At 42.4% G+C, this 18,409-nt stretch overlaps 1 protein-coding gene across 1 annotated transcript; it reads left to right on the top strand.

The window, feature by feature from the left end:
* Nucleotides 1-7,204: 7,204 nt before the first annotated feature.
* Nucleotides 7,205-17,562, top strand: LOC125514321 (ATP-dependent DNA helicase homolog RECG, chloroplastic). Its single transcript, XM_048679633.1, has 17 exons — nt 7,205-7,709; nt 7,793-7,875; nt 7,975-8,092; nt 8,594-9,208; nt 9,292-9,404; nt 11,012-11,246; nt 11,547-11,710; nt 12,534-12,615; nt 12,914-13,003; nt 13,452-13,685; nt 14,345-14,416; nt 14,610-14,762; nt 14,847-14,990; nt 16,076-16,234; nt 16,407-16,490; nt 16,592-17,164; nt 17,248-17,562. The coding sequence occupies exons 1-17, from the start codon at nt 7,674-7,676 to the stop codon at nt 17,338-17,340; spliced, it is 3,048 nt and encodes a 1,015-aa protein (XP_048535590.1). The 5' UTR covers nt 7,205-7,673; the 3' UTR covers nt 17,341-17,562.
* The last annotated feature ends 847 nt before the right edge of the window (nt 17,563-18,409 follow it).

Below are 18,409 nucleotides of genomic sequence, written 5' to 3'. Positions count from 1 at the left end.
GGTCAAGGAGCCACAGAAGGATCAGTGGCGTTTATCATGTTTTTATGGTGAAGCAAACAGGAGCCTACGGTACAAAACATGGGATATGATGACACGTCTCAGAGGCGAGAGCACTTTGCCTTGGTTATGCATTGGCGATTTTAATGAGATTCTAAGGAAGGAGGAGCAGGTTGGCCCAAATGAGAGGGATAGTGCACAGATGGAGGCATTTCGTGAAGCAGTTGATGTGTGCGCCCTAGCAGATTTGGGCTACAAAGGGCTGGATTGGACGTGGGAGAAGAAGGTGGCTGGTGGCCACTATTGTCGCATTCGGCTTGATAGAGCCTTGGCAACAGCGTGCTGGTCTGAGCTTTTCCCTTTTGCTAGCTTAGAGCATCTAACGGCAGTCAAGTCGGATCACTCTCCTATCCTCTTGGAAACTGAACTAGTTAATGACAGTATACGTGCAACACAGAGGCCCTTTCGATATGAATGTATGTGGGAACGCGATGGTCGCTTTGGCGCTGCTGTGGAGAACGCATGGAAAGCTACTTGGAGGGCACAATCTGTTTCAGCTATCTCTGCAAAATTAGCTGATATGGCGACAGAATTGCAAAAGTGGGGGCGGGCTACCTTTGGGTCAGTCCGGTCAGAACTCAGGAATCTACGCCGAAAGCTAGAGGACTTGCGAGTGGAACCATTACGAGTTGGACCGAGCACGGAAGAGAAGGAAGTTGAAGCTAGGATGGTCGAACTTTGTTTCCGAGAGGAGATCATGTGGCGGCAAAGGGCCCGCATCCAATGGCTGGCTGAAGGTGATAGCAATACAAAAAATTTCCATAAAAAAGCAAGTGCACGCAGGGCCAAGAACAATATCGTGGAGCTCCAGAAAAGCGATGGCTCTATGACGTCGGATTTGTATGAGATGGCGTCCATGGCGACGAGCTTCTATAAGAATCTGTATGCTTCGGAAAACACCATTGGGATGGAAGAGGTTCTCTCCCACATCCCGGTGAAAGTTGATCATCAAATGAACAGTAGGCTGGACTCACCGTATACAATGGAAGAGGTGAAGTCTGCACTCTTCCAAATGTTCCCTACGAAGGCCCCCGGGCCAGATGGTTTCCCTGCTCACTTTTTTCAGAGGCACTGGGATTTGTGTGGTGATGAGGTAACAGAGATGGTGCTGCGTGTTCTGAGTGGTGATGATTCACCGGAGGAGATAAACAAAACTTTCATCGTTCTTATTCCCAAGATCGCTAGTCCAAAAAAATTAGCACAGTTTCGACCGATCAGTCTCTGCAATGTGATTTTCAAGATCGCATCAAAGGTATTGGCTAACCGGCTCAAACTCATTCTCCCCGAGATCATTTCTGAGGAACAATCTGCATTCGTACCTGGCCGCTTGATCACTGGTAATTTTATCTCTGCTTATGAGTTCTTACACTATATGAAAACCAAGAAGGTGAAGGGTAACCGGTTCTGTGCACTAAAACTAGATATCATGAAGGCCTACGACAGGCTCGAATGGCCATATTTGAAGGCGGTGATGCTGAAGCTGGGCATCAACCCTCGGTTTACTGACGCTATTATGAGGTGTGTAACCTCGGTGTCTTTTTCTGTCATGTTTAACGGAGGAAAGCCAGAGGAGTTTAAACCAACTTGAGGGTTAAGGCAGGGAGACCCTATATCACCTTACCTTTTCTTGTTGGCGGCGGAAGGCCTTTCTTCGCTGCTTAAAGCTATGACCCCAGGAGAGAGTATTCATGGGATCCAGGTTGCACCAGAGGCACCTTGTGTTAATCACCTTCTTTTTGCAGATGATAGCTTGCTCTTTTTTGATGCTACACCTGAAATGGCGGAGCGAGTAAATGTGCTGCTCTAGAAATATTGTGAAGCATCTGGACAACGAATTAACAAAGAGAAGTCTTCTATTTTCTTTAGCAAGGGATGTTCAGATGTCTTGAGGAAGAGTGTCATGCAAGTTCTCGATGTTCAAAATGAGAAGCTGTCAGAGAAATATCTAGGCCTCCCATCAGATGTTGGGAGAGCTAAGGAGGGCTCTTTCAAATACCTGAAAGATAGGATTTGGAAGCAGGTTCAAGGTTGGATGGAAAAGGCACTCTCAGTCGGAGGAAAAGAGGTTCTTATTAAGTCAGTTGCACAAGCAATACCTACATATTCTATGGCGTGTTTCAAGCTTCCGAGGGGTTTGTGCCTACACATCAATGGCCTGCTCCGCAAGTTTTGGTGGGGCTCCAAGAAGGGTGAGAGGAAGACTGCATGGGTCTCATGGGAGGTTAGCGAGAGTTTTTGAAGGTCTTACGGACCCATCCTCGCTAGAGGCGCAAGCCTGCAATGAAGCCCTTTCATTGGCCGAGGACCTCAACTTGAATGTTGTTTGTGTGGCATCGGACTGCGCTGAAGTGATTTCCAAGATCGGGACGGAAGCTCCTTGCCACTACACAGCGATACTCCGGGAGATCAGCCATCGCACTACTGTTTTTCATAATATTCGCTTTGTTCATGAAAATATGAAGTTTAATTTTGAAGCACATTCGCTTGCGAAAGTTGCTGTTTCTTTGTCTAACAGGCGCCATGTGTGGCTTGTTTCTACGCCCGATATCATCTGTATCCCTATGAACATCCAGCTATAATAAAGGTTACAGATGCTCAAAAAAAACCTGGGAACGAAACTTTACAGGGGGGCGCGATGGGGGTGTCTGACCCCTGCTCGCACCCCCTGTCTCCGCCTCTGCTCCCCGTGACCTTTCCTACTAACTGGAGCACTCACAAGTTCTGCCTCTCTAGTAGGATTACGAGTAGAAACTGGTGGCGCAAATGGCAGATATAACATAAATACTAAATATGGTAAACCATGATAATCCACATTGATACGTGTGATAGAGGATAATACCATAAGGGCACACTCACCATTAGCCTTTTTTTCTGCCTCCATACCAAATATGAAATGACAAGTACAGCCATTACCAGTGCAGGAACCACTACTGAAATAGATATGATAGATGTTCCATTTCTCGATGAAGACGAACTAATTGTTTGGTTACACTTGTCTTGATCAGATTCATACCTGAAATTACTTACTACAATTAGCTCAGAGTATTTGGCGTGGAAAAAAATATTGAATTTGGTACACCCCTCATGTGTAAGACCACAGGAGAAAAAAACACTCCACATTTGACATTTGGACTCATATTAACAGAAAAAAAGTCAACGGGAAAACTCAACCTGAAATGTGAGATCCTGCATTATAATTACAGAGGGAATTTGGAAGTGAGCCATTTAGACAGTTGCCTAACAAATTTCTGCACAAAGTAACAAGCAACTCAGACATTTAGTAATTTCTTCTTGCTTAGTAATAATTATAACCAAACTATCCACTAAAATACTCCCTCTGTACGGAATTAGTTGACGCTCACCGTGTGAGCATCAACTAATTCCGGACTGAGGGAGTAACGTTTTGTGAAGGATAACTTCGCAGAGAGCCAGGCACTGACCCACTTAAAAATGTTCTATTGCAACTAAAAATTCTATATAGAATAGTGATCCTGTTAACTGATACTTACAAATATTCGAGTGATGTGAGCAATGCAAATTTATTAGATATCATGCCATGCAAACTGCTATTGGAGAGATCTCTACACGGAAATTAGCATTCAACATAAGGAAATGGCTACGTACTTGAATAGAACATAAAAGTCAATTTTTTTAAAACTCACATAAATATTATCATCCTAGTGTTACCAGTTTTGCTGCTACATTTCACGCTGTCCCATGCATATTTGGTTGGGAAACATGGATGACCCATCCAGTTTCTCTTTACTCCATATTCGAATTTTATACCCATGACGGCGTCGACTACATTACGAAAAAGAGGAGGGAGGGGTGGCATGAATATTTTTATGAGGATAACAATGCTTCATATGCTAAATGGAATTAAAGGAGCTCCTGCATAACAGGATTATACTATCTAAATTAATCCATCACATTAAAATAGATAAATTGGTATAAGACAAAACATATCTATATTTAACATAAAGATCTACATTGTAAGAATATCCAGCCACACAAATGTCTCGGAATTTCATCTAGTTGCATCTCGAAAGGTGAAGAAATGGGGAACTCTAGCACGTCCATAAAAAAGGACAAGTTAAATGGGGGAAATTTCAATTCACTGCAGGTACTTCAGCAGGTTTTTCTTGTGTCGTCGCTTCTGTAATCCGATGTATGTGGTTTGGTGAAACCTGCGTCCCAGTTGAACAACATTAAGCATCATTTTGTCAAACACTTTGAGCGCAGCGAGGCAGCAAGGCAACGTGCGTCAACACCGTCAAGGAGGCCCAAGCTCTGATGCACCAGGAAGGCCGCCAAGCGGCACACTGTCCCCGCAGCCTGCGCTCCTTGCCGCTTGGCTGGGTGCTTACATTGGATAAGCTAAGGAGTCAGCACCAGTGTACCGACTATGATCCCCAGGGTGCCAAGCTTCTTCTCTCCAGCCTCGGGCAGTGACTAAGACTTGGATTAAAGGAGCGAACTCCACTGCGCGCTGGTGTGACACCGATATCTCCACGCACCGATGTGCCCCTTCCACCTCCTCGCCTGGCCGCCTACAGACATCTCTCTAAGCCCGGACAACCCGGTATGAACCTGTCCTACGGAGGTCATTCCTCCTCCACTCTCTTTCTTGTTGGAAATATGCCCTAGAGGCAATAATAAATTAATTATTATTATATTTCCTTGTTCATGATAATCGTTTATTATCCATGCTAGAATTGTATTGATAGGAAACTCAGATACATGTGTGGATAAATAGACAACACCATGTCCCTAGTAAGCCTCTAGTTGACTAGCTCGTTGATCAATAGATGGTTACGGTTTCCTGACCATGGACATTGGATGTCATTGATAACGGGATCACATCATTAGGAGAATGATGTGATGGACAAGACCCAATCCTAAGCCTATCACAAGATCATGTAGTTCGTATGCTAAAGCTTTTCTAATGTCAAGTATCATTTCCTTAGACCATGAGATTGTGCAACTCCCGGATACCGTAGGAATACTTTGGGTGTGCCAAACGTCACAACGTAACTGGGTGGCTATAAAGGTACACTACAGGTATCTCCGAAAGTGTCTGTTGGGTTGGCACGAATCGAGACTGGGATTTGTCACTCCGTGTAAACGGAGAGGTATCTCTGGGCCCACTCGGTAGGACATCATCATAATGTGCACAATGTGATCAAGGAGTTGATCACGGGATGATGTGTTACGGAACGAGTAAAGAGACTTGCCGGTAACGAGATTGAACAAGGTATCAGGATACCGACGATCGAATCTCGGGCAAGTATCGTACCGCTAGACAAAGGGAATTGTACACGGGATTGATTAAGTCCTTGACATCGTGGTTCATCCGATGAGATCATCGTGGAGCATGTGGGAGCCAACATGGGTATCCAGATCCGCTGTTGGTTATTGACCGGAGAACGTCTCGGTCATGTCTGCATGGTTCCCGAACCCGTAGGGTCTACACACTTAAGGTTCGATGACGCTAGGGTTATAAAGGAAGTTTGTATGTGGTTACCGAATGTTGTTCGGAGTCCCGGATGAGATCCCGGACGTCACGAGGATTTCCGGAATGGTCCGGAGGTAAAGATTTATATATGGGAAGTCCTGTTTTGGTCACCGGAAAAGTTTCGGATTTTATCGGTAACGTACCGGGACCACCGGGAGGGTCCCGGGGGTCCACCAAGTGGGGCCACCAGCCCCGGAGGGCTGCATGGGCCAAGTGTGGGAGGGGACCAGCCCCAGGTGGGCTGGTGCGCCCCCCACCAAGGCCCAAGGCGCAAGGAAGTGGGGAGGGGGGCAAACCCTAGGGCAGATGGGCCCTAAGGCCCACCCTGGTGCGCCTCCCCCTCTCCCCTCCCCTTGGCCGCCCCTAGATGGGATCTAGGGGGCTGCCGCCACCCCTAGGGAGGGAACCCTAGGTGGAGGCGCAGCCCCTCCCCTTTCCCTATATATAGTTGAGGTTTGGGCTGCCCAATACACACGAGTTGCTCTCCTCTTGCTGGCACAGCCCTACCTCTCTCCCTCCTCGTCTCTTGTGGTGCTTGGCGAAGCCCTGCTGGAGTACCACGCTCCTCCACCACCACCACGCCGTTGTGCTGCTGCTGGATGGAGTCTTCCTCAAACCTCTCCCTCTCTCTTTGCTGGATCAAGGCATGGGAGACGTCACCGGGCTGTACGTGTGTTGAACACGGAGGTGCCGTCCGTTCGACACTAGGATCTCCGGTGATTTGGATCACGACGAGTACGACTCCTTCAACCCCGTTCTCTTGAACGCTTCCGCATAGCGATCTACAAGGGTATGTAGATGCACTCTCCTTCCCCTCGTTGCTGATTTCTCCATAGATAAATCTTGGTGACACGTAGAAAAATTTTGAATTTCTGCTACGTTCCCCAACACTTTCTTCTTTGTGGCGACAACCAACGTGAGGTTTGTGGTTGCAATCGACGAAAAATGAGAGGTGGTTGCAACCGCGGAAATCTATGATGGTTTTTATCATCTGTAGCATGATTTTTTTTCAACATATATTTTAAATATTATTCTAGTGAGGTAAACACCCACGACCCATGAATTAACTAGTCATGCTAAAAGAGCTCCCCGACTCCTCCTAACGTGTGGTTCAATGATCCACCGATATCATACCTCTTTCGGTTATGACGTAATATACTCTCTATTCCATTCTAGATTCATCCTAAGTTGAACTTCTTCAAATTTAACAGAGCTTATAATTTTTCTACTAATAGCTACAAAAGTAAGTATAAATGCTTACACATTTTTTCCAATACTTGGGTCAAATTTAAATAAGTTTTACTTAGGACAAAGCTGGAACTTCAACTAGTTTAAAAATGAGGAAGTAATTTTTGTTGAACTAGCCAATAAAGAGGCGTGATGTAAAACAAGGCAATATTTACCTTTTTCTGGACAACATGGTTTACCCTTTTTGGGTGAGAGAGAGAGCGGAATTAGTTTTTTTAGGGGGTAGAAAGACCTTGGAGCAAATTCTACGAAGCAGCCGCGTGGTGCAAGTTGGGCTGACATTACCATGGCTAAAATGGCTTCTCCTGCCCCTGGTTATGGGCCAGGTCAAACCAGCCCAAGTTACGCCCACGCATCAGAATGGCCATCTCGCTCACGCCTCCCCCTCTCTTCTTCGACTCTTCCCTCTCCACTCGTTCCCCTCCCCACCGCCCACAGCCCCACGTCCCCGCCTGAACGCCGACGCCGCACACCGCTATCGCCCTGGGACCCAACCGCTCCGTCCGCGCGCACGAGCGCCCCTTTCCGCCGCCGCACGGAGCGCGCGCTCCGGCGACTCCTGTGAAGCCACTGCCCTCCTCCGCCGCTCCAGTTCCTCGATTCTAAACCCCTAGAACAGTGAGCACCACCACCGGAGCACCGGGTACTCCGGCGGCTTCCCATTCTTCGCGCAGCTGCGCAACTCCGCACCGCCTCTCTCTCCGGTCCTCCCCCGCCGCAATAGCACGCTCCGGGTCTTTCACCCCCGCCCCGTTCGCTCTCTGGAGCTTAATGGTATTCCTCCTGGCGCTTCACGAACTGGGCGCTGCTGGGGTCACGAAGGGTGTCTGCTGGCCGGCCGGCGGCCGCCCCAATGATCGCCCCCTCCTCTGCGCAATCATTGCTTAAGGTATTCCGATTCGGACACTTCCCTTGTTACCTTACTGAAGCTGGACCCCCTACATTGCCTGAAGTGAGGTCGCCCCATTTCAGGGTGGCAGCGAGAGCCATCTAGGTAGGGCGATCTCCTTAGAGTTTCGGTGGGGGCGCTCCAAAATGATGTGCTCCAGAATGAGGTATTGTTTTGTGCATATCTATCTTTTTCTGCTACTTTGTGTCAGCACATGACTAGCGAGTAATGGTGGGGAAATTAATCGAATTTGTTTGAGTTGCAGGTTTAGGAATGCTCTTGGTTCTCGGCTCTTCCGCTGGTGTTCACGTGATAAACACACGTCCGTGCGGAAGCTGCTGGAGGTGGATGGGATATCAGAGAGATCAAAGCTCCTCAACAAAGTATGCGAGTTCTTGTGAATTGGCTGCTGCAACTTGTTGGTTTTAACCTCAGATTTTTGCCATGCATCAATATTTAGTTTGTTTTTGTCTATTTCATCTCTTTACGCATTCTAGTCCTAATATAATTGTTTTACTTTTCCAAGTCCTCTAACCAATATTTGCATATTCCTAGTTTTGATGCCATGTGTAGCTTTTGATAATCAAAATTGTTTCCTTTTGTGCATGGAATTTGTTAACTAGAGACCAGATCCACATATTATGAATTAGAAAAGGATTCATTCTTTGTTTGCCATGCTTTGATATTATATTATGACTTGCTATCGTTGTGGCTTTCCTTAAGCTCATCGATGAATCTATCCAGTGGTCCCTGATTTTTTTCCCCATTTGCGTAATTGTCTGTTTAATGCTGCCTTTCACCAATTTATACACGACATTGATATCATATTTTTTATCGACAAATAAATGGTGAGCATACTCTGAAATATGTATCTATGGTCGCAGGTGCCTGTTTTGATGGGCTATAGTAACACACAATATTTAATGGAGCAAGAAAGAGTCCGCAAAGAATCTGCCACGGAGTTGATCAGTGTCTTGAAAGAAATTGATTTTGCAGAAATTTCGGCTAAATTCCCATGCATAAAATTCGGTGATTCATCACCAATTGAACTATATGATGATTCTGCTGGTATGGAGTGCAAAGAAACCATGCTTTCTGGAAACCTCACGAATTTCATCCTAGAATCTGGTGGAAATTTGGAGACAAATCGTGAATTTGCTGACAAGTGCCACCCATCAGGTCCATCTCCAGCAAATGTAAATGATCTTTCAATCAGTGAAGAGAGTTCTCTCATCACTCGGCATATTTCTGGTGAACCAGCAGTTGATGGGGAAGTTTGCCCCGAGTCATTAGCTGATGCTACAACTGCTGATGGTAATGTCTTGGACAAAAGTAAAAGGTGTTTGCCTGGAGAACCGGCAGTTGTTACAGAAGCTTGTCCAGAGTCATTAGCTGATGCTACAAGTCCTGATAATAATATCTTGGACAAAGATATAAGGTCCTTGCCTGGAACAACTAGTAAGCAATATCGTAAGCTAGAGGACGGTGGTTTCCATACGGTAACAACAGAAAGCCACTTCACTTTTGTGTTATCTTCAAAAAATTATGAAATTCTTCACATTTGATTTGTTTCTTGTTATAGATCCGCAAATTGCTGCAGCATTTCCCCAGGACCTATGCAGATCTACAAAATCCTCAAGGTCTAATAGAAGATGGGCAGTACATCATGTTCTTTGGAACTGTTATATCTTCCAAGTAATTCTATATTTACATATGAGAGGTTTTATTGATATTTTCTTTGGCACCAAAGCCACATGTTAACTGTGCTTCAATCGAGGCTCATTGACATGTGGCATGCGCCGTTGTCCTGGTTCACTTTACAATAGCTGTCTTCATGCCCTTTGGATCATTAGTACTGTACAGCGTATATTCATCAATGTTTGATAATTAAGCCTTTATTGATTTGGAACAAAGTAGTAGAGCTGTGACACTATGGCAACTTTGTTCCTCTTGGATGTAGCCCTTCATAGTTATAGACATAGCATAGTTTATGACGTGATAGAGCCATACAATTCATGTGCATGTCGAATAAAGCTTAGAGAAATAATTGGTATTGAATTTGTCAGGTCTCTTAGACTTGGGCTGCGCTAGGCATTTGCATCATCCTGATTGAGCCATTTTGGCATATCTTGTGGTTTGGCTATGTGCATTTGGTAATCCGCGGAAAGGGGCATAATATTTGCTTCTTGGCTAACAGTAAAAGCATAAGAGGTATATAAGATTGTGTTGCAGTGTAGGGCATTTATTTCGCTATACTCTGGATGTAGTTACAAAATAGGGCACTAACTTTTGTCAAACTATTTATAACAACAGTTTATAAAGTAAGTTCAGCACAATACAAAAGTGAGCAAGTGCAAACTGACCCAGTGGTCCGTAGTCCGTACAATAGAGAAATTTAGATGAAGAACTAGCATCAGTACACTATTTCTGAAGTCTGTACGGCAAATAGGTAGAAATTAGTTCATAAAAATTAAAAATTGAACTGGTAAACTCGAGCATGAGCAAAGAACATTGAATTCATAAACTTTTATGTTGCATTTTCCTTTCATCATCTGGGCACGACCTTGCCAACACAAGTTGATAAATCAACTAGTCACACCGCCAGCTCTTTAGCTTTATTTTTTATTCCTTCAAATTGGTCTAACAATTCTCTTTCACTATCAATGATTGAAATATTTTCAGACATTTTAGCAAGCTTAATTTGTAGTGCCACTCTAAGGCAGAGAAGCTGTGTTACATCATGTTTGTTAAAAATGTCGCCTGTGACCTTGGTCTTGCTAAGGTAGCAGTGTTTAGTCTACTACGGCACAATTTAGGAACTTACTACATGATGAATATGTTTGTGTGTGCTGTGTGCAGGAAGCAAATTCATATCTAGGTGCGTGGGCCAAATGGATGCTATATATATATATATATAAAGTATATTGTAGATGTTGATTGCTGAGAATGTAAAAAGGCAATCAATTTTTTTTTTGACGCGTTAAAGGCAATCAATTAGGTAACATAAAAATGAAAAACAGTACTCCTTCCGATCCATAATAAGTGTCGCATCTTTGAACAAAGGGTTGAACTAACCTTACTTCAAAACTGTGACACTTATTTTGGATCGGAGGGAGTATTTCATATTATCGGAAATACCCGCTGCTTCTATATGTTGACATATATTTGGATAATTATGTCATGCTGATTTAATTGGCTGTAGAATTTCTTATCTGGCTACCGTTTTCCTTCATGTAGAAAGCAGCATGTATTTTAGAATATTTTTCCCATCCTTGTTAATATTTTTTATCTCTCTCTCTCAGGGGAGTCAGGATTAGAAGTACTTTAGGTTTCGTTGAGGTTGTTGTTGGTTGTTCAATAGTTGAGGCCAAGTTAAGCTCTTCAGATGTGAGTTGTAACTCTGGAGCAGAGCAAAAACAGAGGATTCATTTGCACCTCAAGAAGTTTTTCAGTGGCCAACGTTTCTCTTCTCAATATTTTCTTAACTGTATATCATCAAAACACAAAGAGGGGGATATTGTGTATGTCAGTGGTAAGGTTGGTGAGCAAAAACATTTCTCTGTTACATTCCACTTGATGATCCTTTCTGCTGGTGCTTCCTGTACACTGATGCATGTCTGCAGCATGGTACTCCCTCTGTAACTACATATAAGACGGTTGAACTGCAAAAACGTCTTGTATTTAGTTACAGAGGTATAGTATTTTTTTTCTGAACCACTGTTTGATAATGTTATGGTATAATTGCAGTTCTAATAATGGTGTCTCTTGTGTTTGTCAAGTACCAGGGTTAATGTCCTGTATATGATTTATACGTTTGCACTGATTCTGAACGTGCAGGTCAAGAAGGTACTTTCTAGTGGGCATTATGATTTGAAGGAGTACACTATTGACAAGCTCGAAGAAGAGGAGCAACAAAGCGCCCTGCTTGATAGGAAACCATATCCTATATATCCATCAAAAGCGGGACTGGAAGCACGTTTGCTGGGACAGTCCATCTCTAGGTCAGTACAAGCTTTGTGTTTTCTTTTGGTTTCTAAATGGTTGTTGAGATCTAACTTATGCCCCTCTTAAGTCCACAGTTAGTGTGATTATATTTCTCATCAAATGTGCGCCAAACTATTCGTTCATGTCACCAAAGTATAGTTCAGTCAACTGAAATGAAATGTGAAATAATGTGTTGGAATGTTGATTGTGTTTGTCATGTAGAACTGGGTTTTTGGTCACCACATTAAGTACAAGGAGGAGGCAGCGGCTTGATCCTCAAGTTTGGAACTTTGGATCCATACCAATCTCTTTAGTTTATTTCCAAGTTTGTTAGTGTAGTGCTTACCCATCCTTCGGATTTGATTTGAACTTTCCTTTTCTCAAACCCTCTAAAAGCGGATACATTGTAACCAACTTCTGTCAATCAAATAAATCCTGAAAGATATTAGACTCGGCGCCCTGGGCCAAAGCGGGCACATCAGGGCTTAGTGACACCATACCACAAACCTGGGATGCACATTAATTCACTGTTTTTGTTCACCATTTGTTCCTCTTAGGAGGGTTGTAACTCAAACTCTACCTTTTCAATGAAAAGAAACGCAAATGTCTCTTTGCGTTTTCTCGAAAAAAAAGCACACGTGACAGTATTCTTGAAGTTAAATAGTTGATTCTGGATTAAAATGGGAAGAGCTAAATATATAGAGGTGCATAACTTAGGTTATGTTGATACTTTAAGGGGTGACTGCAAAACATAAAATACGAGCCACCTTGACCTGTGTGGAATGCATGTAGTTACTCATTATTTCCTTCTGGCTATATAAGAGTTTCAAATGTTTACAGGGCCTTGAAGATGCTGACTCCAGACATTGATCCTATCCCTCCTGAGGTTCTCACTGAGTTCAACTTGGCAAATCTGTTTGATGTAAGGAGCAATGCCACTAATTATACTTCACATAACGGGGTTACTTCTATGCAGTACTCCACAACTGTGTGGACATACATGTCATGTTGGGTCGCTCTCTTAAGTGATGCAAGACATGCCCTTTTTTATCTCTAGTTTTGGAGCTTCCAGTTGTGGAACTGAGCAACTTCTGGACCAACCAATAACTGTTGTAGCTGTATTTTATCTATTCAAACTTTTATTATATTGTGTGCCTTGTCATCTGCCTGCCCTCCTAATACTTTCCCTGTTTATCAATACCATTTTTGGTCGATGTTAGGCTTACATGGGGATTCACAAACCTAAGAATCGAGATGAAGCTGATTTTGCTCGCCGAAGGCTTATATTCGATGATTTCTTTTATCTCCAGGTATCATTATATATTCAGTAAACTGCCTTGGTCAGACGACTTAGTTTTTTAGTGCTACTTATGATTTGGATAATGTCATCTTCTTTTGCTAAAGAAAAATAGTTAATTTTGTCAGTATTTCCCCTTCATCAAACCTCAATGTAATAATCAAGATTGTAATCTAATTATGGTGCCATCTCTGCAAGATCTCCTTATACCTGTCTAGAAATTTCAGTATAATTTGTATGCTTGTTCAGTTAGCAACTTGCTAGACGAAGCTTAATATGTTTGGTTTGATTATGTTGATTTGAAAACGCATGAATGTTAATATCTGTGTGATTGTAAAGTTTGAGGGAGTCTTTTGTCACTTTCAGTTCATTATTGTTGTTCATGATACATTGGTTTTCGTAACTGTGCAAATGTACATGTGCCAGACTGCCAGTAACAAAATCATTTCTTATTGTTTCAGCTGGGAAGACTATTTCAAATGCTTGAAGCAGTTGGTACACGGGTTGAAAAGGAAGAATTGCTATATAAGTGTGAAAATCATGAGTTAAATGCTGTTGGTGTCGATCAGTGGTCTCCTCTGGCCAATAAATTGTTGAAGTCTCTCCCTTATTCACTTACTGCTAGTCAACTAAATGCTGTTAAAGAGATTATATGGGATCTCAGAAGACCAGTTCCTATGAACAGGCTCTTGCAAGTAATTATTTGCATTCTTCTTGGTTTGTTAACTAATTTTTTTGTTCTTATTTCTGGACTAATTCATTCTTCCAACTGTTTCAAAATATAGGGCATGCTTGCACGTAGAGCAAGAAAACACAATGACTAATGTACCCCCAATTATTATATTTTTAGTGCTTTATTCAAAGCATGCATGTAGGGAATACAAAGTAAAAACTGGACATTTATTAGGTGTATAGATGAAACTACACACTTACTTTGCATTGGAATATGGAACATTCCTCATGTCCGTGAACAAGAAATATGCCCAAGTTTTCAAACAGTGTAGTGAGTTGCTTGATAGAACTGGTTAACTGCATCATATTTTTCTTCTCAGTCTTGTTTGTGTTTGAGAGTTTATTTGGAGTAGTTGGCCATAAACATTTCAACTAGTGTTTTATCCCATTCATTCCCACCTTGCCTTTTTATGTTTAAATGACCAGTATACATTACACATCCTTCTGTTTCAAATTCTAAATGTGATACTACAAAACGCCTGTATTTATTTGTGTACAAGCTCTCTGTTTTATCAATCAGAGATCTGTATAAGAGTTTTTTTGTATGCTAACTACAAATGTACTACTCAAACATATTGAAGCTTGTATGAATATTTCTACAAAGTCATTGTTTTTGTAACAGGGGGATGTTGGTTGTGGTAAAACTATTGTTGCTTTCCTAGCATGTATGGAGGTTGTTAACTCAGGATTTCAGGTACACTCTTCAGATTTGACATCCTTCTGTACTGTTATTACAACATGCCAAAGGATTTTTTTATCAATGATACCCATACATGCTAAATCCAAATGGGACATATAAGAAAAAAAGATTATCATCGTGCTTGTGGTTCTTTCTTTATTCAGGAGAGATTTGTCTGGTGTATTAACCTTATAATTTCTTTTTGTAGGCTGCTTTCATGGTTCCAACTGAGATACTTGCTGTTCAGCATTATGAACACCTGACTTCATTGCTGGAGAAGTTAGATGGAGATGAATGCAAACCAAATATTGCCTTGCTAACTGGTTCAACTTCCACCAGAGAGTCGAGGATAATTCGGAATGCAAGCCATTATCCCTAGTCCCAACACTTTTCAAGTTTTGACACTGCATATTTTTCATATCTTTACGTGTGTTATACATGACAGGGTCTCAAGACTGGAGAAATATCAATGGTCATTGGAACACACACCTTAATAGCTGATAAAACTGACTTTTCAGCTTTACGTATCTCTGTTATAGATGAGCAGCAACGTTTTGGTGTTATCCAACGAGGAAGGTTCAATAATAAGGTAATATACTGACCACTTTTATTCACTCAATTATTAATCATACATGTAGTTTCTGCGTGTTACTTCATTCCTGTACTGAGATGCAATTTCTGCAATTTGGTCATGGACTTAAAAAGGAACCATACTTATCATGGAGTTTGTTTGTTGATACATTCATGTCGTTTTTGCATGCATTGTTTCGTGGTAAATAATGTAAAAAAACATGGAAAAGATAATCAGCACTTTCCTACTGAATTTGCTCCTGTTGCTCATTTTCTGCATGCACATGCACTAACGAGCATATTTATACATAGAACAATAGAAGGTGCCCCCACCCCGCTGCAAATGCTCATTTTCCCAATAGAACATACTGTTTCATATTTCTGACCTTCTGCATAATTTCTTGCAATGACTATGATATCCTTTTATGTATTAGTATATCAATTTGTCAAATAATATCAGATTTAAATTTACATCTCAAATACTGATGTGGGAGACTAGTCCTGCCCTCCGGAATTTGCCGAGAACTTGAGCATTTGAAAAGCTCCAGTCTCCAAATACCATGACCTGAAAAACAGTTTTGTGCTCGAATTATATATTGCCTTCTGTCTGTTGCCTTTGTTGCATCCTATGGTCAATTTTGTTGTGTATGCACAATTTTTTTAATTTAAACTTACTACATGATTGTGGTCCTTGTGCCTTGTGGATGCACATCTACTGTATGCTCTCATTTGTCCAAGGAAAATTTTGCTGATTACTATCTCGGTTCGAAAACAGACGTCATCCTAGAATACAAGCAGTCAATTTTCTCAGACTTTTCGCCACTAATATATGTAGATGCAATAAAAGATTAACTTAATTACATGAAAATCATTTTAGTAAACCTATCATCAAAAGTACTTGCATATCATTATGTTGTTAACATAACACCAAATTAGAAATGCAAGTGTAACAAGAGAACAAAGGTAGTTGTTGCCTTTCCCTAAAAAAGAAGGTGGTGGTGAGATCCAAATTTCATTTGTTAATTTCTGCCATCCTATTTTCGCTTCAAGTTTAACAAGATTAGCATTTTTGTTGCTAAGCCATCTTACTGCAACTTGTTACAGCTGTATACTTCGTCTTCAAAGCTGAGTGATGAAAATACAAGCGAAGATGCGGCTTCTGATTCTGAAACATTTATGGCTCCCCATGTTCTTGCTATGTCAGCTACCCCAATTCCAAGAACACTGGCTCTTGCTTTATATGGGGATATGTCTCTTACTCAGGTACTTATTACAGATGCATTGAGTTCTCTAAGTAATTGCTAGTCATCCAGAACCTTTGTACTTCACCAAATTTATTTGGAAACACATAGTTTTAAAAGTGTTTCTTGCATTACTGTTCTCATTTCTCACCGGTATTTGGAATATTTACAATCAAAACCCACTTCTCTTATAGATTACAGATTTGCCTCCAGGAAGGCAACCCATAGAAACTCTTGCTCTTGAAGGAAATGACGCTGGGTTTGAAACTGTTTTCCAGGTGATGACGTAATTTGCTGTTGGATATAGAGCTTTTTTTTGTTCTGTCTTTGTTGGCACTGCTCAGTCTTTTCTTATATTCTTTTGGTCTGCGTCGTGCAGATGATGAGGGATGAGCTTATGGATGGGGGCAAAGTGTATCTCGTTTATCCTATCATAGAAGAATCAGAGCACCTACCACAACTTCATGCTGCCAAAGCCGATTTTGATTCGATAAAACAGAAGTTTGAAGGCTATCCATGTGGGTTGTTGCATGGTCGCATGAAGGGCCCAGAGAAGGATGAAGCTCTGGGCAGTTTCAGATCCGGGGAAACGCGTATTCTCCTGGCAACGCAAGTTATTGAGATCGGAGTGGATGTTCCTGATGCTTCTATGATGATTGTCATGAATGCCGAGAGATTCGGAATGTCTCAGCTGCACCAGTTAAGAGGGCGGGTCGGTCGCGGGGGAAAGAAATCCAGATGTGTGTTCCTGTCCTCCACTTCCAGCACATTGCCAAGGTTGAAGGTGCTTGAAAATTCATCCGACGGGTTCCACCTAGCTAACGCCGACCTGGTGATGCGTGGCCCTGGCGATCTACTTGGCAAGAAACAGTCGGGGCATCTTCCCGAGTTTCCAATAGCCAGACTGGAGATTGATGGGAGTATTCTGCAAGAAGCCCATCTTGCTGCGCTAGTAAGCTGCCACTTCACCCAAACCTCCCATTTCCTCTCTTCCTTGACTTGCATTAACTTGTTTGCTACGAACCTGTGATGCAGAAAGTTTTGGGAACAAGCAACGACCTGTCGATGTTTCCACGTTTGAAAGTGGAGCTCAGCATGAGGCAGCCGTTGTGCCTTCTGGGAGATTGACCTCTCCTGTTCGTGGAACCGACAATGCAATGCGGTCCTGCGATGACGGCATGTTTCGTATAAGGCATCCTAGTGTGCATTGTATTGAAACTAGTTCTGGTGGCAAAGCTGGCATGGCCATATGTTGTCGGGTGCAGCAATGCTCGAAACCTGTTGAAAGCTGCGTATATTGTGCGATCAAGACATGGTTAATGGCGAGATGGTACTTCTAATTTAGGCTAATTTGTGTTTGCAAAGAAATTGTGAAATGCCATCTTTTTTAGAGGATGTTTCACCTTTTTTGAGGGAAAAGGAATAGCAAGAGAGCTTAAAAACCATTGCGGCCATGGTCGGAAAGAAAAAACATTGCTCTTCTGCCTTATACGAAAAAACATGCTAATTAGGAGGCAGCTCTGAAGAAGGATGGAATCGAGCTGCGCTTCTGCCTTTCTCTGTTTATCTAACTTCCACCACCTTACTTTGCTTTATTCTTCTCTACTACTTGAAATACATTTTGATTTCAAGTAAACGAGAACACAATTCAGTAGGGGTGCGTTTGGTTACCTGCATCGTTTTCTGCCCCTTTGCATACTTGACCCAACTTGGTTAGCTGCATCGTTTTTTGCCCCTTTGCATACTTGTCCCAGTTGGGTTTGGTTGAGCAAATGCAGGCAAAAGATCAACATCTGCATGTTGATTGGTTGTCTGCATTCCCTTTAGCTTGCATGTGTCGAAACGGAAAGCAGGTTGTTTGGTTGCGGACTTGTTTTATGGGAAACATAAGTCCGGTTGTTTGATTACATCCAGGACAATTATGTGGTAACCTCCTTGATGTGAGGTTACCAGAGGCACACATGGGTAGCTAAAACAAAAGTAGAGCAAGTAGAACAAACTTAGGCACACATAAGTCTTAACCACACGTAGAAATTTAACATAGTACGATAAGTTTTAAACGAAATTGCATGGCATAATATAGTCTTAAACCAACGATCAACAAAGGATGGGCAACGGGAGCTCTCTAGGTGGTGAAGGCGTCATCGTGCTTCTTGCACTTGGCGACCACCTTCATGCCGTCATCGTTGAAGACGAC

This window comes from Triticum urartu, chromosome 6 (assembly GCF_003073215.2).
Source record: "Triticum urartu cultivar G1812 chromosome 6, Tu2.1, whole genome shotgun sequence".
Taxonomy (NCBI): Eukaryota; Viridiplantae; Streptophyta; class Magnoliopsida; order Poales; family Poaceae; genus Triticum; species Triticum urartu.
The sequence above is the reverse complement of the archived record's forward strand: the minus strand, read 5'-3'. Positions and strand labels throughout refer to the sequence as shown.

Excerpts from the sequence above, each read along its gene's own strand:
- LOC125514321 (XM_048679633.1), top strand. The coding sequence starts at position 7,674 with ATGATCGCCCCCTCCTCTGCGCAATCATTGCTTAAG. Across the intron at positions 9,209-9,291 it reads AGGACGGTGGTTTCCATACG|ATCCGCAAATTGCTGCAGCA; the intron begins GTAACAACAGAA and ends TTCTTGTTATAG. Across the intron at positions 13,686-14,344 it reads CTATGAACAGGCTCTTGCAA|GGGGATGTTGGTTGTGGTAA; the intron begins GTAATTATTTGC and ends TTTTTGTAACAG.